This window comes from Elephantulus edwardii, unplaced genomic scaffold (assembly GCF_000299155.1).
Source record: "Elephantulus edwardii isolate Elephantulus edwardi_28Jun2011 unplaced genomic scaffold, EleEdw1.0 scaffold00006, whole genome shotgun sequence".
In the NCBI taxonomy this organism is placed as follows: Eukaryota; Metazoa; Chordata; class Mammalia; order Macroscelidea; family Macroscelididae; genus Elephantulus; species Elephantulus edwardii.
The window spans coordinates 17,249,711-17,263,405 of NW_006399756.1; the positions used below are offsets into that span (position 1 = coordinate 17,249,711).

Genomic DNA, 13,695 nt, shown 5'->3' on the forward strand with positions numbered 1-13,695 from the left:
CATTCACATTGTGTTTCAAACAATCATTCCCATGCATTATGTTTTATAAAATTAATCACTACCCTGATTTTTCAGGTCCCAGCCCAATTCTTCCCTTTTCCTTCACCCTCTCCTTCCACCCACCGACTTGTGCAAGCCTGGTCTTTTTAATGACTTTGAGTGCTGTCCCATGTTATCTCCAAATCGGCCAGGGTCCTTTATTGTAATGCCATTTAGAGTGATCAGCAGTGGTTGTTGGGCACTATCTACTTCTTCTGGTCTCAGAGCCCTGGAGGCTGAAATCTGAGCGGTCCAATAGTTCTCTGAACTAATTGTGTTTTCTACTCACTCTTCTTCAGATGGAGAGTGTTCAGTAGTTGCATTTTAAATGGCCGCTTGCAAGCTTTCAAGACCCTAGTTGCTATTCATCAGTGTAGGATGTAGAGCATTTTCTTTGTTGACTATGTTATACAATTAACCTTTATGTCTCCTACAGCTACATTCTCAGAGCTATAAATATATCCATTTATAGAGGAGAACAAATAGAAACGTCATGAATACTTCTTAGCTATAACCAACCACCTTAAGGGAGTGTTAAATAAATTTACCCTCACTTTGAAATGACTGAACCACCTCTTCCAAACAAATTATTCATCACAATCATTTCTTGATTAATAAATAAAGGACTGGGCAGGGTTTTGTTCTGTTTCACACGGGTTTGCGATGAGTCAGACTCACTGCAGTTTTAATGTGTGTTTCTCTGACTAATCATATGGACGAGAACCTTTTCATGTACTTACTGACCATCTGGACGACCTTTCTCATCACTTGCCTGTTCCAGTCACTTCTCTCTTTGGTGTACTGCTTTTCTCTCAGTAGGCTTGAAGTATCTGTTGTCTTCCAGTCTGAATCTTTGCATTTTTCCCCCTAGTAATTTGAATAGCACTGCTCTTTTAGGTCTAGAGAGCTAAAAGAAAGCTTAGGGAGGGCGGGGTGCCAATGACATCTTCTTCTGTCTGTGTTTGCCCAGGTCAACTACCGACAGAGCATTGACAAGCTGAAGTACAGCTCTGTAACCAGCACTCCTCAGATTGTTCAGGCCAAAATCAATGCCCAGCAACTGAGTCAAGTAAGTGACCCACCTCTGCCCAGCCATATAAATAAAGGTGTCTTGAAAATGCTTTGAAGCGTCTGAACACAGGTTCCCCAAAGGTTTGCCTTTTATTAACAGTGACACTTATCTTAAGAAAAATTCCTACACTCATAAGTGACACCCTCTCCTTTAAAGGATTTTATTATGAAGAATATGAAATCTATTTGAAAGCATAGTCAGGAGCACAATGAAATGCCACCAGATCCTATGTAGCTTCAAATGTTATTAACTCCTGTTTAGCCCATAGACTCATCTGCTTTCATTCCCATGCTATTTTGAAGAAAAATCCCAGGGATTATATAGTTTCATCTGTAAATATATCTGCACTGGTACCTAAAAGATGAAAAAAAAGTAAATTTTTTTACATATAATTTCAAAAGATATGGCAATAATTCCTTTTATCCCCAATTCCAATTGTTTCATAATTCATAATTTCAGATGCCTCATACTGTTATGATTTGTTTTCAGGTTTTTATTAGAATCTATTTTGTGATTTTCCTTCAAGTCATTGATTAAAGGAGCTGGGTTATTTGTTCTGTAAAGGTTCTTGCAGACTAAGTTTTGCTGATTGCATCACAGAGTACATTTCACATACTCCTTTGACTTCTGTGTTTCCTGTAATATAGTGTTTAAATCTGTAGACTCTATCAGGTTTATCTGGAAATTTTTTTGGCCACACTGCTTGTCAAGTAATGCTGTAATTTTCCAAGAGAAACCACACAATGCCTTTCTTAAAATTCATGGATTAGGTATGCGTGTGCATGAATGAAAAATACGTATAACAGAACATTTGCCAGTTCAATATACTTACTGAATTATGCATATATAATTATATGATATCAGTTTTGTTTATCATGTCGTCTAACCATCACCACTATCCATTTCCACTATCACTATTAACAGAAACTCAGTGTAGCTCACTCATGTTTGTGTGTGTGTGATAGTTAAGGTAACTTTGGTCGAGATAGGTGGTCACCGGATATTAACTCTTTGAATATTAACTCAGGGTGTAGCAAGATGCGTGGCACTTCAGGGAGTAAACATTTACCCAGATAGACTCTGGAGTGCTTGGAAGGGAAGCTGGAGAATTTGTCACAGGAAAGATTTTTGTGAGTTCATAGCTTTGACGGTGTCTTTATATTGTTTTACTTTTTATCTGAGCTATCTATTTATTTTAAACATTTCTAAAACCACAAGTTCCTTCTAAAATCTCAAAGCTTTTTCTCCACTTGAGCCAAAGGACAGGGCTACTCGAGGCTTTTCTTCTGTTCTTCTGTGGGAAAATCCTGCAGTTCCTCTTCTGATTTGTTTCTAATCCAACAGGTGAATTACCGGGCTGACTATGAGAAGAATAAGCTGAATTACACTCTGCCTCAGGATGTCCCTCAACTGGTGAAGGCCAAGACCAACGCTGAGCTATTTAGCGAGGTGAGCAAACAGCACAGGTGAGAACATGATGGTGGGTTATATAAAGGTATGAAAACAAAGACCCCAGATGTCCCAACACGCAGGGGACATTCCGTTTATGAGAGAAGATCATCAGAAGCACACATCATATGGCACATATGAAATTATATTGCATGAAAGCCCATCGTATGTAATTGGGAATGAATGTATTTTAACAGTTTACTTCTTGTTATATGATCATGTGTTTAGGACACAGACACCCTCTCCCATTATCCTAGTGACTGTTAACTTTATTTGACATCATGAAGAACATTCAACTGCTTAAAAGATTGATATTAATGACCAGATTCTCCCTCAAATCACAAATGGACTGTGATTTGGTTTCTCATTCTAAATGGGATTTGTGGGGGGAAAGAGAAGAACTAAAAGAATTTTTTAAAATGTCTTGTTTGATGCCAGAAGGAGGCTTAGTGGTGTGGTGAGTTAAGCACCCACATTCTAAGAAAGTTTGGTGGTTACAGTCCACCCCTGTATGTAGAAAGGGACCTAGAGGTGATCTATTCCTGTTATGATCACAGTCTCTGAAACTCTGTAGGCCAGAGTTCTACTCAGTCATACAGTGTCACTATGAGTTGGAAAACCCTTGATGACAGTAGGTCCTAGGTCCTATGCCAGGCACTCCCCGCATCGAAGCACAACCACTCCTAACTTACTGACTTGGTTAAGTTCCAAAGACTGTATTGTTCTGAGAAAATCTGAATTATGTGAAAATGAAGGCTGAGCACATTATATCACGGATGGGAGAAGACAACATCATTATAACTGGCATCATCACATAGCTGCTAAACCACTGAGAGCTTGGTCCAGCCAAGTTGACACGCAACCTTGACCATCACAGCTAGTGTTTACTTTCACCTGGCACCTTGGCATTGAATCATGCCAGACTTAGGTCACTAATGCACAAAAGAGTTGGGCAGTCGATATTTTACCATGACCATAAATGCAAAATGTCTCGCAGTTAAGTGAGGAATAAGGAATAATTCTTTCTCTTATGGGGAATTGAAAAATGGAATGTACCTATTCCTCTCTTACATGCCTACTCTAAATCACTTGGGATCATCGTAAGTCAGAAATGATTCAACTGGAACTGGTTTGTGGCTTTTTGTTTGTTTTATTATGACCACAATGATATCAGAACCTCATGACTGTATCACACACTTTAGAATCGGCTTTAGATGCTGGATCCAGTTGGCTCTCACATTACTATGGGTTTGGACCTGGCCCAGAGCTGCCCCTCCAGCAGGTTTTCAGTGATTGCCCATTTTTCTCCTGTGGAGTAGCTGGTGGATTTGAACCACATGCATTAAGGTCACAGCTTAAACTTCTTACCACTACGCCACCAGTACTCTCTTATTCTCATATTAGGTAGAGAAAAATGATATCCAGCTGGTAAACAGAGGCCCAAAGAGATGACGTGATTTGCCCACTACTAGATGACATGCAAATTCATGAAGTGTTCCATATTTTTTATTCAGTGACTGGGGTAATGGGGGGTAGGTGTGTCGGAGATGGTGAGATTGGCACAGGATAGGGCAGAGTTTAGGGCTGTTGTATATACGGTCGCTATGAGTCACAGGCGACTCAACGGCACATAAGAACACCACCACCACCACCACCACCACCACCACCAACAACAACAACAACAACAGATGATTAGAAAACCATAGCACTAAGATGAGCAAGCCGCTCTTCTCTTTGGTTCTACAACCACTGGCCTGTGTGGATCTCCAGCTAAGGAATCAATAATTATTATGATCATTTTACTAACAAGAGCCAAAGTTCCATTGTGCAAACAGATGAAGAGACTAACTTTTTTTTTTTAAGTATATTCTCTTAGACTTTTGGCACAAATAACAGATAGCAACTTCTATTCACCTGTGCTTTTATTTGTCAGGTTAAGTACAAAGAAGACTGGCAGAAGACAAAAGGGAAAGGCTTTGAGATGAAGCTGGATGCTATATCTCTGCTGGGTGCCAAGGCCTCCGGGGAGCTGGCTAGCAATGTAGGTTTTCTCTCATTAACTCAGAAATGCATAAACAATGGTTTCAATAACATGTCAGTGGTCCTGCAGTAAAAAAAAAAAAAATAAAAAATAATGACTGTTAGCATTGTAAACATCAGCATACTTTAATCTTCCGGATTCAAGGAAGACTGGGAGATGTCTTTTCAGAATCGTGTCTTTTTGCACTTGTTAAAACCAGAGGCCCTTAGATGGCAAAGTTTCTCTCACCCACGGCTGACTTTCTTCTTTCTCTCAAGATTAAATACAAAGAAGAATACGAAAAGACAAAAGGCAGAGCCATGGGGACCACAGACTCCAGGATCCTGCACTCCCTGCAGGTTGCCAAGATGAGCAGTGAGGTAAGCTCTCTCCTGTTTGCCTGCTCCTTCCTTGTGTTATTTTAGAAGTTTTTTCCTGGGCCTACTTTACTTGGGACTCTTACCTTTTCACTAACTTCCACTCACCCAAACTCTCTTTCTTTGTGGGCTTGTATGAATAGCTTTCCAGTTTCTTTGTTTTGTCAAAGATAACCACTCTTTTAAAATAGATGAGGTGTGTGGTCCTCAGGGTGTCTCTGGCATCTCCTTGTCAAGCTACAAAGGTGTTTGACCACATCTGTTCATTTCATGAACAAGTATCATGAGCAAGACCCTGGAGCCTTGCAGAATGAAAAACACATAGCAGGTTCTTCCCTGATGGAGCTTAACTCAACTGGGAAAGTTAATCAGGAAGCATCCTGTTTATTGTGGTCGTTTTCATGAGCGGTAGTCAAAATAGTCAACGAACAACAAGGGCCATCCACATTTCAGAAAACCAAGATGATTTAGCTCTAAGAGTTAGAGATTAGCCTTGGGAAATGTAAATGTCCCTTCCTAAAAGTCTCTGGAGAAGGTACAGGGAGAGACCTGGTTTCTGACTCACTTTTCTGTGCCAGAGCTGAAAAGGCAGCATGGTTGGGTACATCGGTATTGCGTTTCTGTCTTACAATTACCTGCTCCAAGCTGGGGGCATGAGGGCTGGCATGTGCTGCTGCTGTTGAAGTGATTACCTGATGAGCCGTTAGGAGCCCTGGCTTGAGTAAATATGACAGTTGCTTCTAACTTGCCATTTTGGATTTGTCTCCAGAAGCCTCATGAACCACACGGTCATAAAGCGTAAGGAAATCCTGAGAGTTTGGAGCAATGAGGCCGCAAAGATTGTGTCCCGCTCAGAGTCAGTTGGTAGTTGGTTGTAGTGATGGAGGGACAGGGTGGCCCTAAACTCTTACAGGCTTTGAACTCTTTCTATTGTAGCATCAATACGATCACCACCATCATCACCAACAGCGTCACTGCTTCATTGTCATACCCGTAATTATCATCATCATTGTCACTGTCACCATCATATGGTGACAAACTGTAATTACCTTCATTACCGCCATCACCACCACCAATCATCATTGTCACTGTCACCATCATATGGTGACAAACTGTAATTACCTTCATTACCGCCATCACCACCAGAGCTATCATTGCCACTCTCATAGCTGTGTGTGTTAGGTGCCTGCAGGTTGACTAGGAGTCGTAATGACCCTATGAACAGCAGAGTAGAACCTGGTCCTATCCCGCCCCATAATAAAAATCTCTGCCATGCTAGGATCGTGGTCTGTTGTGGTGGTTGGGTGCCATCAAGTCAGAACCGACTCATAGTTGACCTTCCAGTGGCTTTTCAGAGGCAGCAAATCACATAGGAGGAGATTACTCATCCTTCTTTCTCAGAGCAGCTGGTGGATTCGAATTATGTACCTTTGGGATTGGAGTGCAGCTTCTTACCACTTTGCTGTGTCAGTCTTTGGACTAAGGACACTTGAACTACTGTTTCATGTATTTATCACTACAGTCTTCCGAGGAAACACGAGTTCTCAGATGGTAACATAACCTTCCAGTTGTCACCCGGCTTGTAAAAGACATGTCCAAGTTTGAACTCAGACTTCTCTTGCTCTGGAGCCCAAACTTTGCTCTTAGGCATCTCAAAGCTTTTCCAGGCACCAATGATAGAGTGTTCTGTAGCAGCCACACAAAAAAGATCAAGGTTAGAGAGGGGCCCGCCTTCCAGGTACGATGTGGCTGGGGAGCTCAGTTCCCAGCAATGCTGCCTTACAGGGCCATCAATCAGGTCACGCCTTTCCAGAAGGTGGGTGGCCTTGTCCACCTGCCAGGTCCTCACTAACACGGGGATGCTGTTGTTGTTGTTGTTGTTACATGCCATCGAGTTGCCTGCAGCTCACAGCGACCCTATGCACAACAGCCCTAAACCCTGCTCTATCCCTTGCCAATCTTATTGTCTCTGACACACCTATCTCCAATACACCAGTGACTGAATCAATCCATGTCATCAAGGGTCTTCCCCTCCTGTGCTGTCCCTCCACTCTCCCAAGCATGACATCCCTTTCCAAGGACTGATCTCGCCTTGCAACATGCCCAAAGTATGTCAGACGAAGCTTCAGAATCCTTGCCTCCAAGGAGCAGCCTGATCTCACCCTCTCCAGGATGAACCTGTTTGTTCTCCCAGCAGAACAGTATATTCAACACTCTTTTCCAGCACCACAGCTCAAAGGCACCGACTCTCCTTCTATCATCCCTGGTCATTGTCCAGCTCTCTAATGCATACTTGCTTTTGTTTTTTATACCATCCCTATAAGAAACAGGTTTTAACTAATGGGCCTTGTTTTTGTACATTCAAGGTTGAATACAAGAAAGGTTTTGAAGAGAGTAAGACCCACTTTCACCTACCCATGGATATGGTCAACATCAAGCATGCTAAGAAGGCCCAGGCCCTCGCCAGTGACCTGGACTACAGGAAGAAGCTGCACAAGTTCACGGTGCTGCCGGAAGACATGAAGACTCTCTGGGCCAAGAAAGCCTACGGGCTGCAGAGTGAGGTGGGTCCTCTCACCACCCCTTTTCACCATGCAGATCTTGTCATTGGATGTAGTGACATGATCAATAAGATTGTTGACTTCTGCTTGAGCCAGTTATGTCACTGAATGGGGGAGGTAGACACTTCTTTATGATCCCTTGGTTTTCCTAAAGAACACTTGGAGCAATGGCTGGGGAATGTGCCGGGCCCAGAAAGAACCATTGGGGAGGTAGAGAGAGAGAGAGAGATCCACACAGTTGAGAGACTGGAGAGTAGATGTTGGAGGAGATATTGTAATAGCGAAGGTGTATTGGCAATCGTGATAAAGAAAAGGGAGGAAGATGGGAAAATGGTCACTCAATCTTAGGGATGTAGCAGGTTGGCAAAGAAGGTCCTTGGTCAAACAGTGTGAAAAGTCCTATTTTTAATACATGTATGGTGTCTCAGTCCTAAGGTAGAATGTGGCTGATGGCAAGGTGGGTCCAAGGCTGCACCCCCCAAGGAGAGTTCCCTTACTCCACCTTGCCTTCTTTGTTATCAGTGCATTTGCTTCTAGTTTGGTGGGTGTTTTTTCCTTGCAGCTGCAGTACAAGGCGGATCTGGTCTGGATGAAGGGGGTCGGGTGGCTGACAGAAGGAAGTCTCAATCTCGAACAAGCCAAGAAGGCTGGACAGCTGGTCAGCGAGGTAACTGGAGCCCAAGCACCTGACCTCTAGTATTCTCAGCCCCTGAGTCACTGCGTGTGATCTTTTCTTGTGACTGCCCTTACTCGGGCTGTCTGTGTTTATTTGGGTGGGATTAATACAAGGGTTCTCCTTCATTTCACACCATTAGCATACCATGAACTAACCTTCTGTGGACTTCCAAGGTGGTGTTTGAAAAAACACTTGAAGTACAGTTGTATCCAAAGAATAATGTCATTTAAAAGTTTATAGTAAACAGCCCAGTGGTACAACTAACAAGCACTTTGTTGCTATTGGAAAGGTGGGCAGTTTGAACCCACCTTTTGTGGCTCAAGGAAAAGACCCAGTGATGTTTACATAAAGACTACAGCCTAAGACCCTCTTGGGGTGGTTCTGCTCTGTCATTTGGGGGAAGTGGGGGCGGCCAGCAGGAATTGGAATCAACTCAAAGCACATGCCAACAAAAGGATACAACTGGAATCCCTGATGGTGTGAATAGTTATTTGGCTTGGATGCTAACTGCAAGTTTGGAAGATCAAGTCCAGCCAGAGGCACTTTGGGAGAAAAGCCTGGTGATTTGCCCCCCTCCCCTTTTTTTTTAAATCAGCCATTGAAAATTCCGTGGAGCGCACTTTTACGTAGACACTGCTGGGGCCACCAGGAGTTGGAATTTGGCAACTGGTTTACTAATCAGACAATGAACACGTGGGGGAAATGCGTCCTTGTGTAAGGAGCACATGGTCTCTTTGATCAGAGAGTCCCGTATTTGGTAGTCAGCCTTCTCACTGTGGTCATGCCACAAAATCACCAGATACTTTGGCCAAGTTACTTAATCAGTGTGTTTCTTCTTCCACATAAAAGCAAGAAGGTTGGTTACAATACGAAGATTCCTTCCTACTTTATGCCTGTACTTCTCTGTGAGAGAAATATCTAATCAAACTGATTTGGCAGCAGCCCGAGGAGGACTTTGGAAGGGCATTTCATTTAGCAGTCTGGCTTTATCAAGAACTCTGCTTGGCACCTTCAAAGGGGATTGTTGTCCTGGGGCCAGGGAGGCTGAGCCAGAATCTCTCTTGCTGATGATAATAATAGTGACCACTTATTGATGGGCAATAATGATGTGATCATTGCTGTCGTTGATGGAAATGTTTTATGTATAAGTGTATTACACACACATTGCTCCTGTATTCCTCACAAGAATCCCAGTCCTGGTCCTATCCTGTTCATAGTCCCATTTTAACATGAGGAAAGTGAGCGTGGCTCTCAGGTGACCAGCAGGTGAGCAGCAAAGCTGGGATCTGTACGCAAGGTGTCTGTGTCCACTGTCTCAGGAGACGATTTTGTGATGCAGCCCGAAAGCTCAGTTTGAAATGTCTTCTTATTTTGCTATCACAGGCGTGGCTCTCTCAAAGAGTGTTTAGATGACGAATAGAGAAGCAATTGCCTTGTTGGTATTATTATGACTGCTTCTTTGAGACCGACTGGTGGATTTGAACCTGAGGTGCAGCTTTTGGGTTAACATGCAGCTCTCTACAGACTGTGACCACCAGCGCTCCCTTTGAGGGCTCTGTTTTGGTTTTTAGCATCTTTGAAACCGACAGAAACCCAGTGAGGGAATCAGTGCCTCGCTCGTCTTGCTGTTGGGCCACACACTCTAGAGCTCTGATGGGAACCCAGACAACTGATTCCGATGTCAGTTTCTCTCTTGCTTCTTGTGTTACTATAGTTTGATAAATTCAAATACATTCATTTTTTTTTAAAATAAATACAGTTATTGACATGTGTACACAGTGCTTCCTCCTCTAAAGATAAGCAGTCAGGACCAGGCCAGTCCCCACAGGACAAAGGGCACAGGCTGCTAAGTGAACCTAAAACTTCTAACACCAGCTGCAAGCGTGGTGTCCCAGCACCCACACCTTTTGAGCCAGTGGCTATGACTGAGGGGTGACATCTGCCCCTCGGGATTCCAGAGAGCTCATCCTTGTCCAGAATCTTGACCGGGACTTCATTCAGTGGACATGGCTGCTGTGTGCCTCTGCCCCTAGCTTCGCTGATATGATGCAGTGTGACTTATTTGCGTGGCCACCCACCCCCCATCCTGCATGAATCAAAACACTTAGATGTCATCTGGAGTCCTCATCAACGATACTGCAATCATTGAGACAATGCTCAAGGTTTTACTTTTTTCATCTCAATTTACAAAATAACAATTTATCATGTTTTGAGTGAAAGTTTACACAGAAAATGAGGGGTTCCAATTTGACAATTTCTACACACATTGTACAGTGATGTTAGTAGGTAGGTACCCTTTCCGCCATGTGTTAACGTTCATTCTCTTTAATTGTATTCCAGCTGTTCCACAGCCAGTCCTCAGGCTGCCTCGTCCCCTTACATCCTCGTCTGTTCGTTAGCGTAATTGTGACCTGTGCTCTCAGACACACGGTTTTTTAATGGGTAGTCATACTCGTAGATCATTTCCTTTCTTTTGTGTATCAACCAATTTTATATGAAAACAATGATCTCAGGAGACTGTTTTGGTTCAAGGTTTAAAGAGTATCTCAGGACAGTAATCTTAGGGATTCTTCTAGTCTTAATGGATTCAGTAAGGCTGAACTTTCTGAAGCATTTAAGTCCTGTTCCATATTCTTTTCTTCTGTTGGGATGATCTATTGTCACTCTGATCAGAATGGTCAGAGGTGAGGCTATGTAGTCCTTCTGGTCTCAGGGAGGAAGAGGCTGCATTTCATGTAGACTATTCATCCTATAAGCTTGTTTTTCCTATGAGACTTTGCTTAAAATGTCAACATTTTTGAGATGATCTCTTAAGAACCAAGAGCAAAGACCAAATTCTTTCTAGAAAGTTGAATTCTTTACCCCCCAAACCACCTATTGATTCTTAAGATCCTTGTGGATTCCTTTGCCTGCTTTTTCTGGTTTGTTTTTATATTTATAACTGGCACCCAGTAAGGGCTGGATTCTTGCTTTTCATTACATGCTTATGGCTTGATCGATGCAAGAGCTGTGGCATCTGGGAATTTCCTACAGAGGAGAGCGATGAAACTGCCTTCAATTATGTGGTGAGGCTTTTACTCCATTTGGCACAGCGAGACTAAGAAGGAAAATGAATCTCTCTGGGATCTTTCCCCTAGAATTTTTTTCCCTATAGGGAGGAAGTTTGGAGTTTCCAGTCATTACTTTGGCCTAACTGAGTGATAGTTGGTGGGGGTTGTCAGCCATTAGAACCAAGTCTCTGAGCTCATCTCTGACCTCCCATCCACGTGAAGCCCTTGCTTCAGCCAGCCATCTTCATGGTGACTTTCCCCAGGAGCTTTGGAAGTGCCAGTGGACAAGCCGAGCATCTAACCGCTGAGAAGGATGAGAAGTGTTCATACAGACAGAGTTAACACGTTGGGACTTTTGCCGTTTTGTTTGTACTTGTGAGAAAAAGAGGGAACACAATGAGGATAAGAGCTCCGGGATCTGGGAAACTCCAACTGTGAGGGTGAATTTCTACCCCAACCTTAACCCTAAAAATGTTCCTCTCTGATCACAGCACCGTGAGGAGTGGCGATGCTCACGTACTGAACACCTTCCTCTGTACCAGGGACTTCGCGTGCTCTCTAATTGATTCTGACTCATAAGTGAACATACAGAGTCCAATAAAATTGTCCCATGCATCGTCCTCGGCTAGGACATACGTGGGAGCAGAACGTCTTTTCTTTCACAGAGCAGCTGGGGGGTTCAGACTGTGGACCTCTTGGTTAGAAGATGGGTGCTTAATCACTGCACCACCAGGGTCTTTCTCGAGAACTTTTCCCACATGTAAAGCCTAGCTCTCAAGTCTCTGCTTGGCCCCAGAGCACAGGAATGTCTACTGTTGTTTCCATTCTACAAGGGAAGCAAGAACAACTAAAGTCATGACCTGCGCCGAGTGGAGCTAGAAAAAATAGAGATGAGATTTGAACTTCGGTCTTCATGACTGTAAAGGCCAAACTTCTTTGAATTCACCATTTCCCCTTCATTCTCCTGTGTCAGATCTAGAATGAGAAAATAGGCACAATGAGAAAAGTGCAACAATGAATGAATGGAAATCCCAAGTCTCTGTAAATTTTCATTGAAATTAATAATAAAAAAATTTAAAAAATAGGCACAATGAAATAACAGAATTTCCTGAGATAAAAGAAAAAAAAAATTAAAACTTCATTAGTTATAGCAAAGGAGCCCTGGTAGTGTAGCAGGTTAAACGTACGGCTGCTAATTGAAAGTGCAGGGGTTTGAATCCATGGACTGCTCCAAGCAAGAAAAGTGAGGCAGTCTCCTCCCATTACAATTACAGCCTTGGAAACTGTGTACAACCACATGCCTGTGTGCTGTACAACTCTGTCCTGTGGGGCTCTATGAGTCGCACTGGACTTCCTGGCAGTGGCCTTGGTTTGGCTGGGTTAGTAACAGCTACTAAAGCAAGTTCTTCAGATAGGCTGTTTTGGGGTTGTGTGGTTGTGGTTAAGCTGCAGACCAGCTGGAATGTCCCCTCAAGGACACGGTTGGACCACAGGAAGAGTGTGCTTGTGTGTGCACCTCAGTGTGTGTGTCTGTGTGTGTGTTTGTGTGTGTGTGTGTGTGTGTGTGTAGGGGGGTGGGTCAACCAGTCCTCACACCATGGGTCCCTTTGCTTTGTAAACAGAAAAACTACAGGCAGAAAGTGGACGAGCTGAAGTTCACCAGTGTGGCGGACAGCTCCCAGATGGAGCATGCCAAGAAAAGCCAGGAGCTGCAGAGCGAGGTGAGTCCTAAGCTGCCCTTTCTCCACCAAGCTGCTGTGTCATGGGCCTGGGAACCTCTGCAGACAACAGCAGGTGCTGCTGGGGGAACAACAGCCCAGGCACGACCAAGGAACCACAGAGCCCCTCTTTAAATAGGCTGGACCAGGCTTCCAGGCTGGGGCTGGGAATCGGATACCTCCTCACTATCTTACGCCTTCGTTGTTAGGGACGGATGCAACACTGACTATTCTAGTCCTACTTTCACACTCTCTGGCTCCTTCATTCTCCTTCTGTTTATTACCAAGGACACCACATTTCTGGAGCCAATAGAAGACTGTCTCAGAGGAGGAGCCCATTTGCCTGTGGGATGCGTGTAGGTCATGCCTACTTGATGAGCTCGAATATGGGAGCCAGAACAATAAGGTGCTTTGTCTGGTTCCCCCAATCCTGCTCAGCTCCGACTTGCTGTGGGCCTGTGCCGAGCAGGTGTCATGCTGCTGCTGTCGTGTTGTTAGGTGTCTCTGAGGCAGCCCTGACTCACAGCGGCCCTGTGTACAGCAGAAGGGACAGCTTCCTGTCCACGCCACCCTCACAATCTCTGCTGTACGCCGGCCATTGTTGCGACGGCTGTTCCGGTTCTTCCCATCGAGAGTCTTCCTCTCTTTTCTTTTTTTTATTTTACTTTATTAAATTTAATTAACATTTACAGAGATTTTGGATTGACCCTCTACTTCTCCAACTATAAGATCT

General features: G+C 43.8%; 1 protein-coding gene across 1 annotated transcript in view; it reads left to right on the forward strand.

The window, feature by feature from the left end:
- The window catches only part of NRAP (nebulin-related anchoring protein), a 97,159-nt gene that overhangs the window by 35,068 nt on the left and 48,396 nt on the right, over positions 1-13,695 (forward strand). The window contains exons 15-21 of the mRNA XM_006880166.1: positions 1,010-1,108; positions 2,456-2,560; positions 4,494-4,601; positions 4,859-4,960; positions 7,324-7,521; positions 8,081-8,185; positions 12,867-12,965. Of these exons, the coding sequence (XP_006880228.1) occupies positions 1,010-1,108; positions 2,456-2,560; positions 4,494-4,601; positions 4,859-4,960; positions 7,324-7,521; positions 8,081-8,185; positions 12,867-12,965 (816 nt within the window). The remainder of the gene's footprint in view (positions 1-1,009; positions 1,109-2,455; positions 2,561-4,493; positions 4,602-4,858; positions 4,961-7,323; positions 7,522-8,080; positions 8,186-12,866; positions 12,966-13,695) is intronic.